Here is a 26692-nt window from a genome sequence, read left to right as displayed (position 1 = left end):
TTACAGACCGCATTGTATGGTCAAATGACAGTACAACGTTTCGGCCGCTACTGCCAGTAGTCCACAACCCAGACGAATGTTATGGACGATAGAAATGTTTGCTTGACAATATGTAGTAATTTCTGAGAGGTTTTCCTAAGGTTTCCCCCAATATCTCACACAGTATGCAGATACAATTGTTTCGCAGTTTCGAAACGGCGTTGGTCTTCAGTTACAGCCGGCCTGGCGGGTCTTGCCCGCCACACGGCACAGCGGCGGCCAGCAGACTGCGTTGCGTCACACGGCGGCTGGTCCAGCGCCCGCCGCTGCTTTCGCCTTCAGCCGACTGACCCTCCCAACGCTAACCGCAGAGTACGGCGCACACGTCCCAGCTGAGCCGCCAGTCCGCCAGCACCCACACATCGCGTCCCAGCACTCGCATAACTGAGGTTGCGGACCACAACAGCAGCAACAAGACCACAGCTGCACAGATGTCCGTTATACAACTTAGGCAATGAACACGAACGTAGAATTAGGGCAGCAGAGTTGAGATTTCTTAGACCGCTGAAAGGATGCATTGGATTAGGAACGAACTCAACATCTTTTCACTTGGAAATAAAAATCCACTTAACAGAATAAAACTGAATGAATGAATACACACAGTTTGGTTCTCAAAATCCTTAGCTTTAAGTCCAAAGGGGAAAAAATGTGTGTGAAATCTTATGGGACATAACTGCTAAGGTCATCAGTCCCTAAGCTTACACACTACTTAACCTAAATTATCCTAAGGACAAACACACACACCTATGCCCGAGGGAGGACTCGAACCTCCGCCGGAATCAGCCGTTCAGTCCCTGACTGCAGCGCCTGAGACCGCTCGACTAATCCCGCACGGCTCCAAAGGGAAAAGAGGGGGTGCCACAAAAGACAAATGTCTAACACTTTAAATCTAGAAGAAGAAAAAATTAAATCCACACATATAACGTTGTATTCGATTTACGGCCTCTTAACTGTTATTCACCAAGCCTCTGCAGGCACATGAAATGTGTACGTCATCGTGGACGGGGACAGGAATTACGGTTCACTTTGTCCCTAGCGACGCACTTACGAGTGTTATTGCTGTGTGAAATTTAGGACGTGCTGGTAATACGGCACTGTAGCCTTGGAATAAACAAGTTGTGTTGACAGCCAAGGGACAATTAAAAACAAGCTGGAGAGGAAACACCCGCTGAGCACGCGAGTTGCTTTCTTTGCTGTTATGAAGACATTTGCATCCGTAATGGCGGAAGGTGAGGCCGGTCTGCCGCCAATCAGAGGCCAGCCGCATCACACGTGTCATTGCTGCCAGCTTCATTTGCACCTTTAGTTCCGCTCTGCCACCTTTCCTCTCTTTCCTTCTCTCTCTCTCTCTCTCTCTCTCTGCATGTGTGTGTGGGAGTGTACACGCTACGTTTTCACAGTGGCTGCTGAACTACCAACAAAGCTGACTGAAAGAAGACCTGAAGCGTGTGCATAGAGAGGGGCAGCTGTAGAAAAACGCTACATAAAGATATTTTCACGGTGGCGATGGTACCTTCAAAATTTCCCACAAGACAAACACGGCACATCGTCACTTTTGGGAATGAGGTACCACGCAGGGCCGTTGTCGTTTCCCCAACACAACAGCGTTATTTTTGTTTGCTGAAGCTTCAGTTTATGAGGTCGTTGCACACGAAGTAATTCGGAATGACGTAAGACAGACTTGTTTTAAGCCGCCAAAAGAAATGGTCATACGGGAGCAAGAAATTTGTCTTCAGTTTGTGTGCTGCGTGTTTCGATACTCACATGAATATGTGTAGAATAGTTCGCTGTCCTTCAAATTTCTAGACAACGAAGCATTAGAGTCTAACACAGAAAATAAAACAACCACACACCGAGATATAAAGTAGTAGAATTTGGTATCCATAATGCTTTTGTAGTGTCTAAGCACAAACGTCTGCTTAATTCACAAATTAAATGTTTATGTTCTGTATGCATTCGTATTAACAAAACTTGACACATCTTTGCAATTCTTGTATCATAACTGGACGTCACTGCTACATTGTTGTTGTTGTTGTTGTCTTCAGTCCTGAGACTGGTTTGATGCAGCTCTCCATGCTACTCTATCCTGTGCAAACTGCTTCATCTCCCAGTACCTACTGCAACCTACATCCTTCTGAATCTGCTTAGTGTACTCATCTCTCGGTCTCCCTCTACGATTTTTACCCTCCACGCTGCCCTCCAATGCTAAATTTGTGATCCCTTGATGCCTCAAAACATGTCCCACCAACCGATCCCTTCTTCTAGTCAAGTTGTGCCACAAACTTCTCTTCTCCCCAATCCTATTCAATACCTCCTCATTAGTTACGTGATCTATCCACCTTATCTTCAGTATTCTTCTGTAGCACCACATTTCGAAAGCTTCTATTCTCTTCTTGTCCAAACTAGTTATCGTCCATGTTTCACTTCCATACATGGCTACACTCCAAACAAATACTTTCAGAAACGACTTCCTGATACCTAAATCTATATTCGATGTTAACAAATTTCTCTTCTTCAGAAACGCTTTCCTTGCCATTGCCAGTCTACATTTTATATCCTCTCTACTTCGACCATCATCAGTTATTTTACTTCCTAAATCACTGCTACATGTCATGTTCGAAACACAATCTATTCTATATAATACATGTTCTTCCTCATGTTACTTAAATTATTATTCTAATATTCCGTTGCTTCTCGGAATGCTTTTGTAAACCTTCCCACCACTTGTATTACAATTTTTGTATTCTTCTATTACAATTTTTAAAACATTGCGGTAAACTTGGTTAATGATCATCTCGTCTGGCAATTTTTTATAAATATTGCAACTGGACTATTTGCTTGTTTACGCAATAACTGTCAGAATAACCGCAGTTGGTAAGTTTTTTGCGCTAAATGTATCTATTTATGTAATTGATGTCCGCTTTATATGTTCATTTTATGTTTGTAGAATGACTGCATGTTCTTGCTTTATTCATTATGTGGACTTTTAAACGTAGAACAATATATGTAGAATATACATTCAGAATGGGAAAGCCTTGCTAAACAACCGAACATGACAATTGGCATTGAAGTGGACGCGTATTGGGTGCGTTTACAGTGTTACAGAAATATTTCTAGCTCATTTCTGACAAATGTATCTCTGGAATGCCATTTCATCATATATGATTGAATTTGGCATTAACGATGCTATACGTCTTGCTGTTAGTCAAATGTCTAAATGAATAAAAAAAATAGCGGGGGGAGGGGATTTTGAAAAAAAAATGGCTTTTTCACAAATCTAAGTGTACCCTGCAACGTACATTAAAAAGAATAGAAGTTTTATTTGAAGTTTTTTTTAATCTATTACTCTTTCAAGGGTATTAACTCAAATTTATTAATCTCAGTTTTTTCGAGTGGGTGTTTCACCCCCTTAACTGCCTTTTGGGCACGTATAAATGTATACCTACTTGTGCTCTACACAACTGCAACGGTCGCAGGTTCGAATCCTGCCTCGGGCATGGATGTGTATGATGTCCTTAGGTTAGTTAGGTTTAAGTAGTTCTAAGTTCTAGGGGACTAATGACCACAGCAGTTGTGTCCCATAGAGCTCCTAGCCATTTGAACCATTTTTTTTTTTTTTTGCTCTACACAACATACTCAGATTCGATCAACCTCGAAGTGTACCCCTCGGGTAGATTTACTAGTGAGTAATAGATCTTACAAATGACGTGTATGTGACCTTTGTATATGTGCTAGACTTCGCACATCTCACATCTAACAATAAGCCTCCCTATAGCCCGCAGCTCTCCTTACATGTTCAGTACTCACCTTTCTAATGCTACCCTTAATATTTAATCGACTTGACCAATTCCAAGTATGTGTTGCTAATTCTGTAATCGAATAAAGCGAAAAGACTACTCCAAGCTCCAACAATAAGAACACAGAAACTGCACGCTTTACCTTGGTGTTCACTGAAAATATCTAACCCATCATCTCCGTAAGCACGTGGCCATACACTGACAGGGAAAAGTTTCAACAGTGAAAATAGCTATTAAAATGCGTGTTTAAGTGCTTAAAACTCTTACCCTCGTGTCTGTAAAGAAGAACGAAGTCCTTGTTCTAAAGTAACTGAACAGCCACGGTTAACGCGACAGTTCCCAACGTGTTGCTACAGTTTTTTCGTCACAACACCTGCCGCGCAGATGTTCACGCACTCGCAGACAGCTGGCGGCAAGGCATGGCGGCAGAAGCCTCTAAAAGGAAACGATTTCCGTCTGCGCTAATATCCAGCGCTCCTCACTATTTTCTACTTCTGTAGGCCGCTCACCGTGCGACCGCTACGGTCGCAGGTTCGAATCCTGCCTCGGACATGGATGTGTGTGATGTCCTTAGGTTGGTTAGGTTTAAGTAGTTCTAAGACTTTTATCCATTGTGGATGTGGAACACTGCGACTGTGGTGTGAAAAGGTTTTCAGAAATTACTGCAACCAGTCGCCTTTTATGTAGATGTATTTTATTTAACCATGACCGGTTTCGAGCTGCCTAGCAACTCATCATCAGATGGTATATACATTTAGTGCTTTTTTGTACCCATTGTGTGGGTGGTTGAGTATCTGTGAAGATAAATCTTTCTGCAGGTATATATATCTCTTTTAGGACGTATTTTTGAAACCATTGTGTCTTGTTTTTCACAATTTCACAAGTTCAAACTTTCACTATATGTATATTACTTTTATGAGGCACTGTTGGAAACATATATCTTGTTTTTCGTAAACATCGCTGAACACACTTAGCCACAGATGGGGACTGATGACCTCAGAAGTTAATCCCCATAGTGCTCAGAGCCGTTTGAATCATTTTTGTTGGCCGCTCATTGTGTCAGTACACATTCTGGCTATTATTTAACATACGAACAGTGGAGGAAAATGTGGGAAGACTGTATACAGTAATCAGCTTCAAATAGATGCAGAGATGCATAAGATACGGTTAGCTTGGATAGCTGCCTCAAACCAGTCATCGGACTCAAGGCAACAACAACCTGAACAGTATACAAGCAATCATATTTCCTTCGCTCCATTTGAAATGGAAAGAGAATGACTAGGAATTGTATAAAGTACCCTTCGTCCTTCAGCGTAGTGTGCCTTTTGGAGTATATACGTTGATGAGTTCTGCTTCTTTGCTTACTCTTTTTCTGCTCGAGGGAGCTGCTGTAAATTACGGTCGAGGCTGGAGGTAACTCAGTATGCAAATTTGGTACAGTGCTCGATAGAGGCTCCATCTGGTGTATCGGGCGGCCGCTATTTGTAGGCAGAGCTCAGCGTCGCGGCCTCGTTAGCTGCGCAGGAGCAGCCGTGCGGCAAGTCGGCGGCGAGATCACAGCCGGCCAGCGCCGGCCACTGCCCCGGCGGGGCTCGAACCGCCGACCTCTCGTTCCTAGACCTGACCGCGGCGGGACGTACTACCTCCGTCCTACCGGGAAAGGCGCAACTACGCTTCCTAACAGGCTCCATTGTGGTTAACTAGCAACGAGACTCACGCACGTGGCACAGGCGTCTACGAGAGTTTTTGCTAAGTGATGCAGTTCTCTAGTTGCGACATTTGACAGCTATGCGTCTCGCGTCATTGACGAAGAGCCTTATGTACTTGTTTCCAGGTCTGATCTGATTCTTTTCTTCTGCCACCCCTTCAATCGTAATTTTCGGCAGTGATTAATGACGTAATGCGTGGCGCACCATTCCATCTGGCGATTCGGTTGTTCTTTATTAGTCGTTGCACGACATCCTGATTCCTTACTCGGTTGATTCATTTCATCTTCAACAGTTTCCTGTAGCACCGCACTTCAGAGCTTCTAATCTTATAATTCAGAGCTTCTAATCTTATAATTTCTGTGTTTCTAAGAGACCATATTGAACATTTCAACAGGGGTGTGACTGTAGATTTTATTGAACGTGCCCTTCCTAAGAATTGTACGTATATTATTACGATATATGCCTCACATCACATTTTGATAAAGTAAGAGTAACCAGCGGTTGAAAAACAGTTCAATTAACAGCTGTCGTGGACGTATATGAGATTATTTACGTATTACTCAGCAGGTATGGAGCACGATATGCATTAAGTCCTCCCAGCAATGTATACCCTAAGGCAAGAAACAATCCGTCCAAACATCAGTCGCTGCTTCGTCATGATCTGTGGTGAACGCACTTTTTCTAACGACGTTTACAGACTGTAAAATATGACTTCATTGCCGTCACAGTTAATCTGCGGTATATGTTGAATCTACGCGGATTCCACTAAATAAAGAACGGGCGCCAGCACACCATACAGACCGCTACTGTACGTTGAGTTAGTATAGGTTTTATTTGATTGTTTAGCATGTAGATCTGTTTACTGTTAGACAGAAGCACTGATGTTGAGTGCAAGTCCTAAACGTGTCGCGCCATGTTCATACTGGGAATAAAACATACCAATTAAGCATTTTCAGTGCTTCCATCTCTAGCAGTCTTCGTTAACGCGAAAAATGACGAATTGAACCCTGACTCGGAATCACGTTAAACTGTAGGTTCTCACGATAAATGACTGGATAAGTCAATTCAAAGGCCGAAGGAAGGAGATTCGAGTCCACCCTCTGGCATGGGTGTGTGTGTTTCCTTAGCGTAAGTTACTTTAGGTTAGATTAAGTAGTGTGTAAACTTAGGGACCGATGACTTCAGCAGTTTAGTCCCATACGAACTTACAACAAATTTACAATTAAAATAAAAAATTAGTACCACTTCCAGTGCGACAAAGTCTAGTAGAGCAGGCTGGTGCTCAAACCAACCTTCGGTTAACGACAGTTTTCCTTTTCAAGTACGCTGCCAGACAAAAACAAGTGAAGCACGCAGAAGACATATTTGGATGTCAATGTAACTTCGAACAAGCACACACCATCGGCGGGCACGTAAATGATTAGCATAGCAATTCCCTGTGACAGGATGGGCACCAGAGTGCATTAGTTTTGTTCGGGTTTACTGTTGTTACCAGGCCTGATAGAGAATAAAAAATAGCTCTGAGCACTATGTGACTTAAAATCTATGGTCACCAGTCCCCTAGAACTTAGAACTACTTAAACCTAACTAACCTAAGGACATCACACAACACCCAGTCATCACGAGGCAGAGACAATTCCTGACCCCGCCGGGAATCGAACCTGGGGATAGAGTATATAAGGGGTGTGAACAGCGTCAGAAGTTGAATGAACATTGTGAAGGACAGGGCGATGCTGCTTAATCGTGTGAAACATCGTTATAAGCACCCCACAGACTTCGTTGGGGGACTCATTGTGGCCCTCCATTTGGCCAGATAGTTAAATCGTACAATATCTAGATTTGTGGGCCACTCGGATGTGGCAGTGGCCTGATGTTGGACTAAATGGCAACGTTTGGACAGGTACACTAGTGAAGGTTCCGTTCGATCACGTCTGACCAGAACGAGGGATGATCACCCTATGGTTCACCAAGCACGTCGTCATCCTTTCACATCTGCGCCTGTCACCCGATAAAAAGTAATGGACTCCATACAACATTCTGTGTCATCCCGCAGCATTGGTCAGACTAGCAGCAACCGAACTTGGGAGTACAGTCCCATGCGTAGGCTGCTGTTAACACACTAACACAAGCGGCTGTTTGGTGTGGTGCTGTGCCTAGTTAGCATGATCTGCTGATGAATATCGTCAACATTGTGTTCACTGATGAACTGAACATCGTCAGCGACTATGGCTGCTGCCTGGGGAGAGGTCCCATTCTTCCAATGTTTTGGAGAGGTGTTACTCTAGGCGTCATGGTGTGGGGAACCGTCAGGTATGACTACAGGTCACGGCTGGTTATGACTGACGGAAGTCTGACGACACAACCGTAAGTCGCTGGCGTCGTGCGTCCTTCATCTTTGGAGAGAACAATGTTCATCCACCCGTGATCCACCCGTGGCACGTGTTTCTATGAACTGCCTGTATGATGTTGAAATATTCCCGTTGTCAGCAAGATCCCCAGAGCTGTTCCCGTTGGAACACGTGTGGACCAGCTCGGACGTCAACCCTGTCCCATGCCAGTATCCAGAATATCGAGGACCGGTTACAACAGCTGCGGGCCAGATTGCCTCAGGAGAGGGTACAACGGCTGTGTAACGCCCTTCCGAACCGAAACAGTACACGCGTCGGGGCCAGATGGGTGCAACTTCATACCGAGTAGTGGGCTCATATTGAGAAGTTATTCGTAAATCCGCTCGATTTTGTAATCACGGATATAACAATACGAGTCCTGTTCAAAAATTCCGGAACATTAGTAATTTCGCGCCAATGGGGTATTGGAGTGGAAGACGGTTGGCATCCCTGCACATGCCTGTCTTTCATGTGTAACTGCCGGAAGTCTCATTGTTATGTGCCTATTAGTTATTGTTCAGTGCTGTATTGAGTAGAACGTTTGCGAATTTCGAGATGGCAGAGTTAGAGGACCAACGTGCCTGTATTAAATTTTGCGTGAAACTCAGGAAAACCTTAGCAGAGACACACCATTTGAGGCAGGAAGCCTACGGTGACGAGTGCTTAAGGTGTACTCGGTGTTACGAATCGTTCAAACGGTTTAAAAACGGCCGGACGGAACTTTAAAGGTAACCCTCGTTCAGAACGCTCTTCCACGTCTACCGACGACGCTCAGGCCAGGAACGTCAACGAAATTGTCTGTGGCAATCGTAGACTGACTGTCCGAGAGATTGCAGAAGAATGTAACATTTCAGTTGGATCTTGTCATGAAATACTGACACAGCATCTTCCAAAGCGTCGTGTTGCCGCTAAGTTCGTCCCACGGCTGATGAGTCGAGACCAGGAAGATCTCACAATTTGTGAAAACTTTTTGGATGGCGCAAATGAGAACGAGATGTTCCTGAAGAGACTCATAACTGGTGACCAGATGTGGGTCTACGGTTATGATGCTGAGATCAAAAGCCATGCTCATAATTTTCTCTGACTTTGAAGGATTAGCTCACCATGAATTCGTGCCACAGGGAGAAACTTTTTTAATTGACAGTACTACCGGGACGTGCTGCGACGCCTGCGAGAAAAGGGGAGACGGAATGAGCCTGAAATGTGGCGAGACAATTCATGGCTCTTGCACTCCGCTGAAACGACTGCAACGTAGACGAGATAAAAGAAAATTCGCAGACGGCGCTGCGCGCGATCCAGAAAGAGGTGCGCCAAGATTGCTTCCGGAAGTGGCAAAGGCGTTGGGAGCAGTGCATCAATTGCGGAGGAGAGTATTTCGAAGAAGACCATGCACGATAAGTAAAAGGTAAGCACAAAAAAAAGAAAAAGAAGGACAAAGATCTGGAAGTTTTTAAACTGACCTCGTGTACCCACTCCCTCGTGATGTTCCATCTCGTTTCCTCAACCTCGTCCGGGTGCTTCACTTTCTTTTGTGACTGGTCCTGGTCATAAAATGCAATGTATTGCGAACACATAGAAAGAAGGATCCTTTATTGTATGATTATATTATGGCAGAACAAACTCTGGTAGGAGTTACTTCTGTAAAATATCTCGGAGTATGTGTGCGGAACGATTTGAAGTGGAATGATCATATAAAATTAATTGTTGGTAAGGCGGGTGCCAGGTTGAGATTCACTGGGAGAGTCCTTAGAAAATGTAGTCCATCAACAAAGGAGGTGGCTTACAAAACACTCGTTCGGCCTATACTTGAGTATTGCTCATCAGTGTGGGATCCGTACCAGGTTGGATTGACAGAGGAGATAGAGAAGATCCCAAGAAGAGCGGCGCATTTCGTCACAGGGTTATTTGGTAAGCGTGACAGCGTTACGGAGATGTTTAGCAAACTCAAGTGGCAGACTCTGCAAGAGAGGCGCTCTGCATCGCGGTGTAGGCTGCTGTCCAGGTTTCGAGAGGGTGCGTTTCTGAATGAGGTACTTCCCCGTACTTATACCTCCCGAGGAGATCACGAATGCAAAATTAGAGAGATTCGAGCGCGCACGGAGGCTTTCCGGCAGTCGTTCTTCCCGCGAACTATACGCGAATGGAACAGGAAAGGGAGGTAATGATAGTGGCACGTAAAGTGCCCTCCGCCACACACCGTTGGGTGGCTTGCGGAGTATAAATGTAGATGTAGATGAAACATACAGCATCACTTTCGTCGCAGTTGCTCACGAAGAAGAGGAAGCGAGCATAGACACCAGATGCAGACTTCCAACAGAGACACCGGCGGCTGTGCAGGCTCTAAGCCGCCCCTGAGGTTGTAGCTTGGGTGGCCGCAGAGCGGCGACAAGACAAGGCGCGGCAGGAGGTCTGTCGCTGACTACTGTCAGACCACCACTCAGCAGGTTGGGCGCTGCTCACGGTCGGACACCGCCTGCGGGGGCCACCGGCGTGACATCAGCCTCACATCTGGCGTCGCCTCCGGCTAAAGCGGATGTCGCGAGCCGGTAGGTGTAGGTGGAAGTGGACGTGTAGCACACTCGGGGCGCGGAGCTTCTGCTGGAGGCCGAGCTGTGTGTGTGTGCGTGTGTGTGTAGGCCATCACACAGTAGCGGGGGACGGAAGCTGCCTTCCTAAGGAGCTCTCTCGTGCGCTAACGTAGGCGAGAGCGCATGATTCATAAGCGTATCAACGTACGCGATGAACGTATTTTTACGCAATGAACCCATTTTCGTTACCGCCTCCTCAATTTGACTCGTGTATAAGAAATATTAGAAAACTATTTCCCGCACACAAGCAAGTAAGTCCTATTTTTTAACGGAAATATAACGTTAGCAGTCGCCAAGTTTGGCTTCTGTCAAAATATATTTCGCATTTGCACTGCCTCATGTCGCACTGCAAATGCAGGCTTGGAATTCTTTATATACTAAGGGCAAATAGAACGGTGATAAAGGTTTCGAATGCACGTCACACTTCTGCTCCGCAGATAGAATACCGTACAATAATTAATGAAAACATTCTACGTATTCTCGACATCAACTAGTTTCAAAATTGCTTGATTGCCCGCTTGAGCCATGACATTCCAGAAACAAACAAACAATAGCTGCTAACGTGTGTGTGTTAATTCTTATGTTTCGTTTCCTTCGGCCAGCTATCGGTATGCATGCGGCAGCATGCGTATCTAATACGTTCGAAATCGCCGCGCATAAAAACAGGATTTTCTGGCAATCACACCTCAGGTTCTATTGGGTCAAGCGTTTTCGATAGCTAGGTAGCATTTGCATACAAACAAAAGAATTGTCTTAGTGCCACCATCCTACAATACAAAGTAGGGGTATCATACACTTCCTCCTACTTGGGCAAATGGAGCAAATCGATTGATTCTTTCTGAATTTCTTGTGGTCTGTGGTGTGCATGATGGAACTTACGGAAGCATCATTAGTTCTTGGGCGGTTCCTCGGAAAATACCACAAAAAGAGTTTTTGATCATATTTTCACAGTCACCAGCAGCCCAAAACCCAGTCGAGGATTCCAAAATGGCTATCCTCAACAAATGACTGAAATACTTACGATATATTCCTAAGATCACGATAAACCCTGAAAATTTTCTTGACATCTTCGTCCGTTTCCAAGACACAGTGGTTCAAAATTACCCAACTTCTACACTTCTCCCGGGACATTGAGAAATCTAAATAATAAATAACCGCAGCAAATTGTTCAAATTTTACCGGAATATTCTCTAAACATTTATCTAGAAGACCCTGTCCCCCGTTTTCTCAAATCTTTGTCCATATCAAATGTCGTTGGATGATTTTGATATACTGATGCTCCCTGGTACATTAAAACTGTACCAGACTGTCATTCGAACACTGATTGTATACCTTTCGCGTGCATTTGTCTTTCTCTGACATTCCGTCTGTCGTCACAGTATACAAATAATAGGTAAAACAAGCTTTCGGAAATGTTGTTAATTTCAAACCAGTTTGTAGAAGATGAACTGAACACTGATAATTTGCTAGACGTAAGTATTTATAACAAATAAGTCGTGGAATACGAAAAGCTTCGAAACTGTTTAGGCAGGATGTGGTCATGCTTAACGCAATTTCTGTACAGATTATGGTTGGCAATATTGCCACACCATTTGCAAGCCAATTATTCACATCCAAATTGGAGCCCTAATCTTGTGTCTGAAAACTTAACAGTTCTGTGATTGTTACTGAAAGTGAAAAATACACGTGGGTGAATCTTAGTGACCACGATGTTTAATTGTATTTTATTAAAGTTGCCGTACAATGAAATTGTTTCACGACGAACTTTCAGACGTATAAAAATTATAGAATAATCACCATTTTCCAATTTATGGGCCACTGGGATTTGTTCTGCAATTGCAATATTCCTTATATTATGTAGGCATCTGGTTCCACGAAATTCATTGGCACTGTACACGAATTTCCACGTGATATAACCCATTAATTCTTTTCTGTTTATCAGCTTAAATTGTTATTTTGTAGCCTATTTAATCGACTGCTCTCACATTTAATATTTATGAGACTATCTTTTCGGTTTTCAGAATAATTTCCTTTCTCTGTCACGGCAAAAACACTTAACCAAACACTACAGAATACCCGTTCACATTGCGATCTTGCTTCGCTGTTCGCTATTGTAGATCAAATAGTTCACAACATTCCTTCCAAGAAAGGAAAGTTATGCGCTTCGACGCACATACCCATTTTCGACAAAAGAGGCATGCATGAGTTTCATGCCTTCTTTGCATTGCAGAAATACACAAATACCTGACGTGAGGACGTTAAACCGAATGATAACGTACGTACAGTCAAGGATGCGAAAAGCTTCAGTTTATTGCCAGGCTATCACAGACAACAGTGTCTGCGACGAAGTTTGCTTCGAAAACGTTGTGCAACACGAACTGAAATAATATGAGATCTATGTAGGTTGACTAACACGAGACATCGAGTGTATCCAAAGAAATGCAGCTAATTTCCTTTGACTTACGCAAAAAGTTACAAAACTATCGTAAAATCCTAATTCAAAGATCAGGCAGAAAGACAAATGTTGTCTGATTATCCCGTAACATATGCTACATTTATGTTTCAAAAATCATGAATTTTAGATGCTACACCGTAGGGATCGTAAACGTAAGATAAATTCAAGCTTCCACTAAGATACATGTCATTAGCGACGGGGCGTTCGCTCAGTTCGGAGGTGAATGGAGCAGCAAGGCATAGCCACAACCTTATTGAAGGAACCATCAAAATAAAATAAGAGAAATCAGAGCTCGAACAGAAAGGTTTAGGTGTTCGTTTTTCCCGCTCGCTGTTCGGGAGTGGAATAGTAGAGAGATAGTATGATTGTGGTTCGATGAACCCTCTGCCAAGCACTTAAATGTGAATTGCAGAGTAGTCATGTAGATGTAGATCTCATCTTTCACCTGAAGAGATTTGGGAAATGGAGCAACTAAATCTGTAAGGTGGAGTGGAGATAATGATTCTGCTGCGTACAGGTTCCATGTCAGTGATAGTAGCAGTTTAGTTGGTATGCGCTGAGGACTGATTTCCATTTTGTAGAGTTACACTTGCCTGTATAAACAGGACGATTGCGATAACAACTTAACGTAACCGTACGTTTATATTCCCCACATATGCGAGCCGAGTGCCTACAGCCTCCGTATTAGTGTGGAAAAAGCTGCTGGGCCATACAGTCTGTAACCCAGCCGTCACTGTATGTATGTGCCACAGGTTATTTATTTACAGCCAGTTAATTGTCATTGTAAGTAATTCGCAAACCTCGCGGGGAGAGTTTAAATACTCCCCCATCGCTCCTGTAAGTTTTCCTGTTCAGTGTGAAATCTGCACCAAAATCAAAACATTCGTTTGAGATTTTTTTTGTTACGTAATACACCTTTTGTCATTTAGCCTGAAGCATAAGTTTTTAGTACGAAAAGTGCGTTACGCTATTGAGCAATCTGTTCATATTCACACTCACTGACTTCGCCAACTCAAAAGCAGGTTGTTACGTTCCAACCCAACCGAGATCTCAGACAGCGACAACAGACCAGTCTTGACACAACAACCAAGATTTGGCGCGATGGAGGGGCACAACTATCGCCTTACAACTTAGTGGATTAGTCGATGATCTCACATTCGGAATCTTTGTCCAGACTTCCAAATTATGATTTTCTGTAATTTCTCTAAATCACTTCACGTGAATACCTACATGGTTGCTTTTTAAAGAATCCCCTTCATTCTTTCCCAATCCGTCCCCACGATACTCGTTTACAGGACGCTATCCACAATTTTCTTTCCATTTAACATACTGATCTTTACCTAGCTAAAGAGTCCGAAGGCAATGATCTAACTTGCAGATGAAAGTGATAATTTTTCTGTTGTACGACGAGATTAGAAGCGAAGTATAAGGTAGGATACGACAAGGAAGAGGATGAAACCGGCTGTGCCCTCCCTCAAGGAACCATCCCGTCAATGGGATTAATTGATTTAGGAAAGTTGAGCAAACTCTAGCTCCGAACTGTCAGGCGAGCGTTTGGATCCCGTTCTTCCCCAAAGCGAGTACAGTGCATTAACCTTCGCGTCACTTCGCTCGGTGCAGTCACTTCAGATGCGGAATTCGAACCCACAACCTCAGCTTTACGGAGGCAGTCGTGACACCTCGGGGAACACGGACGTCAGGGCGGAATGAATTTGCTGCCGTGATTCTCTTTGGGAGGCATATCGCCTGCGCTGAACACACCACGTGGTTCTCACGCAACAGGTGCCCAACACACTGCAGGTCTCACCAGCTGCGACATAGTCGTACGAACAGTGATACAACGCCGTCAAATGTTTTTTATTCCAGTCTTTGATCAATATCAATTCTTTGGCGATGACCGGTTTCAGTCTGTGATGACCATCCTCAGATCTACAATACATAAATATATACACCTATCATAGTTATCAATATTTTAAACTCCGCTACATGTATTTTACCTAATGTGTTTTTATCAGATTTTTTTTTTTTTTTTTTTTTTTTTTTTTTTTTTTTTGCGTAAATGATGACTACATCTAAGCCCACAGTAGCGACATCTAGGCAGGATGTAGGCAAACAGATTTCTGGTAGCTACTGTACTTCAGTAGCCAGTAGCAATAATGACTGTGTGGATGATGTGGCCTATTCTACACCTTATGCTGTGCTGACTATATTTATATCTTTTGACGATGCCATTATGGCCTTACCAACTTAGGGCATGGTATAGAAAAGGTACGTTTTACTGTATTTTATCTGTACATTTCCCTGGTTGTATCATAATATATTGTGATACGCGTTGCTGTATTATTGTGTTGAAAGACACACTGCTCACTAGGTGTATATATTTGTATATTATAGATGTGAGGATGGTCATCACGGCCTGAAACCCGTCATCGTCAAAAGGATTGATATTGTGATCAAAGACTGGAATAAAAAACATTTGATACTGAAGATCGCTGCAGCGTTCGCTATTCTGGTTTCACACAGTTGGCTACTGACCGCACTGCATACAAGCAATCCCTTTTACAGGCGTTATAACGTCCCGTGAGCTGCTGCCTGTGTAACGGGAACGATCCAGGACGCCCGGTACCGTTGCAGTATTGGTCTCCTGTCACTCTGTTGACGGACAAGGCACAGGTGCAGAAGTGGTCTGCAGGTCTCCCCACTCAACCTAATTTTGCCTTCACAACCGCAACGGAAAGCGTTTAAGAAGCACTTATGAGGCAGACGGACTCCCGGAGACAATGTCGACGAACATCAGTCACCCACCTTACACATTACTGTGTCTTACTACAGGAGCGTGTACCTTTTAACTTTATACAAAATGCTCCGATCTTCTGGTTCCCATACTGGTGGTAGAAACAAGATTGTTGCTCAACAAAAAGTTATGCCGTGACAATGTTATTGCCAACGCGCGGTATTTGCGAGTTACTAACAATAGGGCTGTATGCATTGCGTTTGTCCATCATCCAGTGGCACTCAATGGAAAGGTCTCACAGTTGAGGTACGCCTTTTCTACGAATGAAATGGGTAACACGTTCTTAGGTGTTGCCATAGCCGTACGCTTCATCTTTTCCGACTGTTTTCACGTCGCTCGCCAGACTCACTGTGGTCATCAAACCCCTGGAAGCTTTTCCACTGCGCCTGTTCCAACTAACTGGCAGTGCTAATGTACAATCAATAAAGGCGCGAGGATCTAAATTCTACCACTTCTCAATACATGTCCTTGCGCCTGTAACATAGTCCACTAAGGGCGCAAAAGGACACTGGGGACTGTTTGTGTTTTTCAATACAGACGTGAACTATCTGCGGTTTTGAAATAAAACTGTTATATAGCTACCTATATTTCTGTATAAATTAGCATCAGACGTATGTGACGTGGATATGTTTCCGTTGATCCTTAAATTTAGCGGCCGTCGCTTTTAATAGTAAATTGAGTCATTCAAGATCCTACAGCGGAATGCTTCAGCCAGTTACCTAGTCACAGGCTGGAAGAGAATTAAGAGCACAGCCAGTAGTCTGCGCCATTTTTTTAAAAAATAATATGTACGGAAAGGAATTTGACAGAAGAAACGATGTACTTCTGCCCGTTTTTCCACTCGGGGACTATAGTGACGGTACACTTTCAGTCCTTGCGCGCATTAATGTTACAATCTGAAAGGGGATGTTGACACTACACTTAGCACGTGATGGGCACAATCATAGTCACTGAACTGTGCTTGCCGCTCACGGGCGACACACGACGCTCCGCCGCCGCTGCCAGAGATGGTACTCACCGCTCTCTCGGCCTGTATCTGGTCCTCGTGGCCCAGCACGTTGGGCATGGTGGTGAGGTTGTAGCCGAGCCCCTGGCACGCGGGGATGTTGATGCGCTCACAGCGCAGCGCGCGCGCGCCGCCCGCCGTCAGCAGCAGCAGCGCCAGACACAAGCACCCTCCGCCGCGCGGCGCCCGCACCACACCGTCTCGCATGACGGAATGCCCGGCCGGCTCTGGCTCTGGCCCCAGCGTCGAGTGCGCGCCGCCGGCAGCGGAGGGGAGCAGGGGGGGGGGGGGCTGTGGGGGGAGGAAGGGGGAGGACAAAGCGCGCCGCGGCTCCTCACAGGACGCCGCCGCCGGAGCCACCTGCGGGACCAGCCGTTCAGCCCAGCCGGCGCCCACGTCCAGCTCCTACAGCGGTGGCTACCAAACGTCCTTAGACCATTACACCTGAGTGGAATCCGGCGTTAGCTAGTATCCACCCACACACTCCCCCTCACCCCTCTGCCGTCTGTTGCTCTCCCACATTATCATCAACTTTTGCACCTAACTTAACTGCAGAATGAAGGACTTTCCTTGGAACACCTTTATTTTTAAAATGATGAAAGATGAGTCAGCACCAACCAGGAATAAGTGAAACTAAAGTAGTAAGTTACTAACAACGGAACCTCCCCAACGCACCCCCCCCCCCCCCTCGGATTTAGTTATAAGTTGGCACACTGGATAGGCCTTGAAAAACTGAACACAGATCAATGGAGAAAACAGGAAGAAGTTGTGTGGAACTATGAAAAAATAAGCAAAATATACAAACTGAGTAGTCCATGCGCAAGGTAGACAACACTTTTCCACTCTGGGTCCTGGATTTCTTCAAAGTCGATTTCTCGATCTTCAGAATCACCAGCGTCACTTTCAGCCATTACTTCTTCAATCAAGTTCCAAATTCTCTCCTCCTGTGCCTCCTAAGAATAAGCCATGATGCAGTTACAACACACTAAAATAAGGTACAAAGCACGAAAAAATCTGTTCTATCATTAAACTAAGCACATACCGCAAATATGCGCGCTCGTGAATAACCTTGGCGGAGCTAACAATAATCTGACACCACCAGTGCACGCGGCTGGCCTGTAAGACCCTAGACTGTTGTGAGTTAACCGGAAGTGCTATTGTTGAAATACCAGATACACAATACCAAACGACTCCTATTAGACTCACTTAAAGGTACTGAGAAGATAGCGTCTTGGAAACAACTTCCAGACATTGCATTAATGTGAAAATATTCTCCTTGGTCTGACAGACCACCTGCGTGTACTGACGGGTTAAGGTTATGCTCTTGTTCAATGATTTCTCTTTGTCTTTCTATTAACAAAATTTATGCATTGTACTCCTCTCGTATTGAACGCATTTTTGAGGAATGAAGCTCGTTTGCTTTTTTCAACAACTGTCAGGTTCTTCACTACAACCGCATGTTCTCTCCCTCGTTTGCTGGTCGCATCCTCTGATAAGCCCAGACCAGAGAATGCAGGCCGAGTTTCATGACTATGGGATAAAGTTCCACCTTCATCAGTTTCATTGCTATCTTCAGAGCAGTTATCATCACCGAAGTTGCTTGAAAGGATCACATTATCTTCAGATGTGTCATTGTCGTTAACTCCAGCTATCCCCTCGAAAACCTGTGGGATCATGTCAACAACCATTTGGCTTATATCGTCCATTTTCGTCTCACCTTCTCCACCGCCAGTTTGAAATTGTTCTCGATTATATTTAGCTTTCATTTCCTTTGCTTTCGCTTTCATGTCCTTCCAAATTACACTTTCAGCTTCTCTCGTGATCTTTGTGTAAGAGCTTCTGCATTGTACTCAACGTGTATTTTTTCCCAAGCATAATTTTTCCTTTTTAGGCATGTAGACATCGTGCTTTTTAGACGCAATAGTAGTTATATACCTTTTCATTATTTCAGCAAACCGCTCTTTTTCATTTTCTGGTATGTTTTTTCAACGTCTCTTCGCTACCTCCATGTTGTTGCTAGCTCGTATCTAAAACTGGCGCATAAATTCATACGTGTCACCAGCCAACAATGGACGTTGGTAGCCGTAGATGGCGGGGTTAACATTAGATTCATCCATTAGTAGCACGTTTCTTTTTTATAATACACAGATCTTATCATTAATCAGTACAGTAGCATTTAGGTTTTTCAATTTTAATAATTCAATTTAATACTCCATTTTAGCTTCTATAATTGTACCGATGAACATAAAATACGCAAAAGGTGATGCAATAATGTCTGCCGACAATCAGTATTTTCCGAGAGAGAACGAAATGCACGTGCCAGCAGTGCGCAGAAACGGCTTACTTCCACAATAAAAAGGCGTTACTACTTTATTTACAACTAAAGAAGTAAATAGAAATTGAGACTGTGATCCCGTGTCGTTGTTTGAATCACTGTTTTTTTCCCGCTTAACACACTTTCTACACTGCCATACATCTTGTTGTTTTCCGCCACGTCTTCGAGGTTGGTAACAGGTTCTAAACTGGCATTAACAGGTTCTGATCCACTGCCTCTTGCAGAAAACTAGACGCCGTACAGTACGAGTCATGTTGTTACCACTGCTACCATAACACACCACACACACTGGATGATTATAAATAAAAGACAGTTACAACATAAAGAAACTGGAATTGTTTGACAGCATTGTGGGGAGTTTCCAAACTGCTGCCCGAAGATAGGCTGACCACCTCTACATTTAAACTCATCTGTCACCATGAGGGAATAGCTGATGGCTCTGCGTTCTGTTTCGACTGATTCCTCATATTGGAGTAATGTACACGATCACCATTTCGGTGCTAGCCATCTCCAGAAGGTGTTGCCCCTCCACCAAAACTCTTTCTCCATCTCAAACAAGCGATGTCAGTCAATCGTTATATGGTAACAAACAGTGTACCAGTGGATGCATGGGATGGAAAAGACACCGTCGATGTGTTGGCGATGTGCTGTAACAATAAGCATCACGATAGTGCAAACATTTTAGCACTTTTACAATAATTTCAACACCAACCAATGATGCGACAGCATGTTTCCCAATTTCAGTATCATAGCTAAACCGCCCCTTCTCTCATTTGCGAGTATTGTTGCGAATGTAGATAGATGACTGTGGAGTACGTTCAGTCATAGTTAATCCTCGAAAACATATATCATCAAAGTACACCAGACAGCGCTCTACATATTTCTAGCATCTCGAGGAAAGTGCATAATTTACGATCTACCTCTATGCGGATGGGAGTCACAGAGCATTCTCGCAGTCTTAAGATAAAATCAGAGACTGAAATGCTCCCTGCACTGTCTTTCGTCAGCACACCCTGCATCACCGTTACCAATTTAATCTGCAGCTGACCACAAGTAGACCGCTACATTGCACGTCTCGTGAATGAATGGAACTAGCCGAGTCCTCGCCCATCCAAGTACACAAGATTTCTCCAGATGCGCCCAAGTCGATGAGGTTAGCACCCCTTATCGGTGTATAGTAACAGATTTGAAAGTGTTGTGATATAATAGCAGGCGGGTTTTTGTGCATGTTGGAGTCTCAGGCAAATGGAGTTCGAAGCATTTTCACGCAATTCATTCACGTCATCAACTCTAAAGTATTGTGCTATAGTCTGGGATCAGTACCTGGAAGGTATTGGTAAGAGAGAACATAAACACACGCACTCCTAAGGCTACAACGTTCCGCACTTAAAACGGGCTATAACGTTAGATCCCTTGAGTTTCCAGCCTATTGGTTGTATGGAATGTAATGCTGTTAATATTCCAGTGTAAGAAACATATTTCCTGAGCATGACATACATCCTTCTTTTCTGTCATTTTTCGCAATTCTACCGACTTTTTTGTGTCACTTCTACCCAATCAATCATGACATGTAATAGAGCTGCCAACACCTAGCGCAAATGCCTTGATCGGGAGGCGTAGTATAGCACTATACTCTATTGCATCCCGTCGCCTCCACCCACATATTCCACATTTGCAGTTCGTTTGCTCTGTTTTCTGTATGTCTGCCTATGTGCATGTGATGCGGAAGGCTCTCAGGACCAGGTCCTGCCACTGGTGGACCCAACTTCTAACGTAGAACACATCTTCGGATGTAACGCATGGTCGGTCCACCTGCGACCACTATACCAGGTGTGACGTGTGATGTATCCGCCTCCTAACATCGGTCTGGATATATAGTGCACGGCAGATCCACACTCAATCAGTAACTCGGATGTGGGATATTGTGGATCCGCATCCCAACATTGCTCCGCACATTGTGCATAGTGGATCCACCATACATCATATCTGGGATAGGGCTCGCAGGTGGACCAACCACGCGTTACATCCGAATATGTGTGTGAATATATATATATATATATATATATATATATATATATATATATATATATATATATATATATATATATATGGCTGGATTTACAAGTATCGAAAATACCAAAAGGTTTCGTGGAAGTGGTAAAATCGATAAACCAAAAAGACTCTTGGGAATTTTTAAATTGTAATTGTAATTACGTCCTTTATTGATCGACAAATACGTAATGGCAGGAGACTTTTTTGCAGTGCGAAAACGACACCCTGCTGGTACAAGTGAGAACGAATCATAATTTTTTTTATACACGTATAACTGAGAGTCAGAAATGGTATGCTGCTGCTTGAGCACAAAGGTACCGTGGCTTGTGTTCCGACATACGCTTGTGGGAAGTAATCAAAATACTATTCATATAAAAACAAAAGAATTACGAATGTCTAGTGGCAATGAAAGGATGGATTGGACATGGTATATTGTGATTTCAACACACTGAGAAGTATATCCGGTCGTAAGTGGCGATGGATTAATTTCATAAACAGTTGCACAATATAGCAATGCAAATGTTCAAATGGACCTGCTATAGCGAACAAACAGGACGGGAAATACCGCTGTCAGAATGTCCCCACATCGACACTCCTAAGTTTCAATTCACGCGATCAGGCCCAGAGGACCGCGCGCCCCCACAGTTAGAGCTCTCCATCCGTCTCTGTCTTCTGCTATCTGTCTCCAATTTTCCGTGACTCCCAGCTGCAACAAGTCTTCTCTCACTCCATCGATCCACCTCTTTCTAGGTCTTCCCACTGGTCTGCTGCTTGACGGGATCCAGTCCATTGTGATTTTGGGCCATCTTGTTGCCTCCATTCTAACAACATGTCCAGCCCATTGCAGTCTTTTGCTTCTCATCACTCCCAAGATGTTAGGCTCCTTGTACAACTCTTCTAATTCAGTGTTATGGCGTCTTCTCCATTGTCCAGTAGTCTGATCTCTGACTGGTCCAAATATTTTCCTGATCGACACTTCTAAGCGTACCTTCAATTTTCCTTGTTGTTCTATCGATAGTGATGATGATTGCAGTACACCAACCAACGAGCGGTTGTATAGGACTGTGAAGTATGGGGCTATTAGATCAGGACACTCTAACAGGAACGTAAGTGGTGTACAGCCTGGACCGGAAGACTTGCTTTTATAAGTGATTTAAGTTGGTTCACTACTCCGAGCTTATCTACTTCTAAGCTGCGCATGTTGACAGCTGTTCTTGATTCGAATTCAGAAATATTTACTCCGTCTTCTTTGGTGAAAGAATTTCGGAAAGCTGTGTTTAGTAACTCTGCTTTAGCAGCACTGTCATCAACAGTATTTCCATTGCTATAGCGCGGATAAGGGATTGAGCTTGTCTTGCAGCTAGCACAATTCACATACGACTAGAGTCTCTTTGGATTTTCTGCCAGGTTTCGAGACTAAGTTTCATTGTGGAAACTACTTTAAGCATCTCGCATTGAAGTCCGCGCTAAATTTTGAGATTCTGTAGAAAATCGTCAGTCTTGGAGATTTTGAGTTCGTTTATATTTGGAACGCTTTTCTCGTTGATGCTGCACAGTGTTCTGACCCGGTTTGTGTATCATGGGGGATCAGCTCCGTCGTTTGTTAATTTATTTCGTATGAATCTCTCAATTGCTGCCGATATTGTTTCTCTGAATTCAAGTCACATCTGATCTACACTTACATTGATAATTTGGAAGAAGTGGAGATTGTCTCTTAGGAAGGCCCCAAGTGAAGTTTTATCTGCTTTCTTGAATATGTATATTTTTCGTATATTTTTGGAGTATCTGGGTCTTACGGTATTCGGCTTCGCTATGGCAACACTGTATCCGTTTTGATGCTCGTTATTGCCTCAGGATTATTTGTTGCTACGAGGTCAAGGGTGTTTTCACAACCGGTTACTACGCGAGTGGGCTCATGAAGTAATTGTTCGAAACAATTTTCAGAGAATGCGTCTAGCACAATTTCGGATGATGTTTTATGCGTGGCTCCGGATTGAAACATGTACTTTCGCCAGCGTATCGACGGTAAATTGAAGTCACCACCAACGATAACTGTAATAGTCGGGTAGGTTTTCAAAATTAGACTCAAGTTTTCTTTGAACCTTTCAGCAATTGTATCATCTGAGTTGGGAAATCAATAAAAGGATCCAATTTTTATTTTATTCAGGTTGCCGACAATGACCTCTGACCTTACTATCTCACAGGAAGTATCTACTTCAATTTCGCTACAAGATAAACTACTTCTAACAGTAACGAACACGCTATCGCCAACTGTGTGTACCCGAACTTTTCTGAACACCGTAAGGTCCTTTGCAAAAGTTTCGGCTGAACTTATCTCCGGCTTTAACCAGCTTTCAGTACCTATAATGATTTGAGCATATCTGCTTTCTATTAGCACCTGGAGCTCTGGTACTTTCCCAATACAGCTACGACAACTTACAACTGTTATACCGATGGTTCCTAGATCTACTTTCTTCCTGTGTTCGACCTGCGCCCTTTGTGACTGAAGCCCTTTTCTGTGTTTCCCCGAGACCCTGCATTCTAAAAAATCGCCCAATCCAAACCACACAGCCCTGCTACCTATGTAGACGCCTCCTGCGTGTAGTGGACTCCTGACCTATTCAGCGGAACATAGTGTGACTAAGTTTTGCGTGTGTTTACAACAGAATGACATTAGCACTCCACCCTCACAGCAATCCGTGTATGTGGATGTGTTTTAGAGTTGGAGCAGAATAAATACATGTTGGAGAGAGATAGAGACAGTCCAAGATGTGTCCAGCACAGATACTGTCAAATCACGTAGTCATGGGGCGTTGCGTTATGTCTCTCTCACAGCTGAATCGCTGGGGTGACTCGGCAGCTCTGCCTGCTGGCCTGCAACATCCTGTCGCCACGTTCTGTTTAACATTTTACTGTCAAAAATTTTAATTACAATCATTTACACTTTTGCTATAAAGTGGCCTTGGTGACTTTAAAGGGAATTTCCATCATTAGCATGTGCTTTACGTAGCACCATGCACACAGTAAAAAAAAAAAAGTCACAGTCACCCTACTCTGCCCATGGGGCATCCACATCGCAGCACACACATAAAATATTTATAATTACATCCAACCTTAGAGGGTATGGCCGAAAGTGCTGTCGTCTTGAGTCTTTACCCAGATTTTTGTTGCTACTGATATGGAACATCGACTAAACTGTGTTTGACCAGTGGTGTTATTATAAAATATTATCCATCACTCTACAATTTTAATTATTTAACGTGGAAATCGATTATGCAAACTCGTTGTCCTGTAAAATACTACAGTACAATTTATAAACACCCCGCACAGAGTGCTATTGATAAGAGCATTTGGGTTTTTTTATCATATTTTTAAAACATACGTCGGATGCTAGTAGCGTCTTGATACAGCTACGTGCCTCTATCTCAAATGCCGGCCACAGCGTTGTAGGTGGACCATGTGGGACAGCGGCTGCCTGATGCCTGTGGACATCGTGCAAGGCTCTTGTGAGCCCTCGCTGGCGGAGTAAAGAAATAATTCTCCACTACATTCCATTACTATTGTTAATATTATTGATATTGCGAAAGCAGTCCATAGCATGGTAGCTACCAGGCGCCTAGCGATGCCATGACCGTGAATATAAGTTTCCCAAGTCTGTAACCCAACACCTGAAGTCCTTTTAAATGATCTTGGGATAAGATCGTCATCAGCCCCTAATAACCTACTGCGTTATAATACTGGAAGTGATGCGTCGTCCAGTGTTTAACTGTCTTCACACCAGCAATGCCATACGTGTTACTTGTACCACTGTCTCTGCACACCTGTCCTATCACTAGCTTAACTGGTGAGAAACAGCTGCCAGCAGCTCCGACGAGAGTGCGAGTTAGACGTCGCATATCTGTACTGCACCTGCTCGCCCACATGCAGTAGATAATGCGGCCAGCGCGAAGTAACTGCTCACCAAAAGACACAGACCATCATGTAGAATAAGGACCCAGACTAGATGAACAGCAATGCATAAGAAAACCGTGTGTATTAACTTTAATTACATCTAAAGACACACTGTGCGTATTTTTATAACCCATTATCTATCCTGATTGTCATTTTTAAGGCAGAAGTTGGGTGTGTGGTACTGCATACTGACATTGCCGTATATTCCTTTGAAACTACAGTCTTCCACCGAGTATACACAACCAGCTGAAACATGACACTTATGTATTATACACATCTCATATATGTTAACAATCGTATCCTAGATTACACGAGGGTGAGTCGAATGAAAACCTTAAATATACAGGGTGATTCAAAAAGAATACCACAACTTTAAAAATGTGTATTTAATGAAAGAAACATAATATAACCTTCTGTTATACATCATTACAAAGAGTATTTATAAAGGTTTTTTATTTCACTCAAAAACAAGCTCAGAGATGTTCAATATGGCCCCCTCCAGACACTCGAGCAATATCAACCCGATACTCCAACTCGTTCCACACTCTCTGTAGCATATCAGGCGTAACAGTTTGGATAGCTGCTGTTCTTTCTCGTTTCAAATCATCAATGGTGGCTGGGAGAGGTGACCGAAACACCATATCCTTAACATAACCCCATAAGAAAAAATCGCAGGGGGTAAGATCAGGGCTTCTTGGAGGCCAGTGATGAAGTGCTCTGTCACGGGCTGCCTGGCGGCCGATCAATCGCCTCAGGTAGTTGACGTTCAGGTAGTTACGGACAAATAAGTGCCAATGTGGTGGCGCTCCATCCTGCTGAAATATGAATTGTTGTGCTTCTTGTTCGAGCTGAGGGAACAGCCAATTCTCTAACATCTCCAGATACTGTAGTCCAGTTACAGTAGCACCTTCGAAGAAAAAGGGACCAAAAACTTTATTGGCTGAAATGGCACAGAAAACGTTCACCTTAGGCGAGTCACGTTCATACTGAGTTGTTTCCCGCGGATTCTCAGTGCCCCATATACAGACATTGTGACGGTTGACTTTCCCGTTAGTGTGGATTCACTTCTGCCGTACTCAATAACACAAAAAGCTTTCTGTTGAGCGGTCGTCATCTTAGCATCAACTGACGCTGACGCCTAGTCAACAGCGCCTCAAGCGAACAAATGTACAACTAAATGAAACTTTATAGCTCCCTTAATTCGCCGACAGATAGTGCTTAGCACTGCCTTTTGTCGTTGCAGAGTTTTAAATTCCTAAAGTTGTGGTATTCTTTTTGAATCACCCTGTATAATAACAAATCGAAATTTCGCGCCGTTATCCTGTAAGTTTGTTAGCGTGCTACAAACAGCGTGCAGAATGGCCTATAGGTGGCAGCATAGTGCAGATGCACACATACCGTCGCAGTATCAGTATAAAGATGGCCGCCCCACTTGCGACTTGCACCAGGGAAGAACAGCGTTCTGTCATTCGGTATTTGCGTAGTGAAGGTGTGAAACCTACTGAAATTCATCGACGAATGAAGGTTCAGTACGGTGATGCATGTTTGTCACAGCAGCAAGTCTACGAATGGAGTAGGA

The 26692-nt window shown here is 43.8% G+C and overlaps 1 protein-coding gene across 1 annotated transcript in view; it reads right to left on the bottom strand.

Moving 5' to 3' along the window:
* Positions 1 to 16998, bottom strand: part of LOC126335021 (frizzled-9-like) — a 199613-nt gene extending 182615 nt beyond the window's left edge. Inside the window, exon 1 of the mRNA XM_049997857.1 lies at positions 16788 to 16998. Within this exon, the coding sequence (XP_049853814.1) occupies positions 16788 to 16982 (195 nt within the window). The 5' untranslated portion in view covers positions 16983 to 16998. The remainder of the gene's footprint in view (positions 1 to 16787) is intronic.
* Positions 16999 to 26692: the final 9694 nt, after the last annotated feature.

Source organism: Schistocerca gregaria, chromosome 2 (assembly GCF_023897955.1).
Source record: "Schistocerca gregaria isolate iqSchGreg1 chromosome 2, iqSchGreg1.2, whole genome shotgun sequence".
NCBI lineage: Eukaryota > Metazoa > Arthropoda > Insecta > Orthoptera > Acrididae > Schistocerca > Schistocerca gregaria.
The sequence above is the reverse complement of the archived record's forward strand: the minus strand, read 5'-3'. Positions and strand labels throughout refer to the sequence as shown.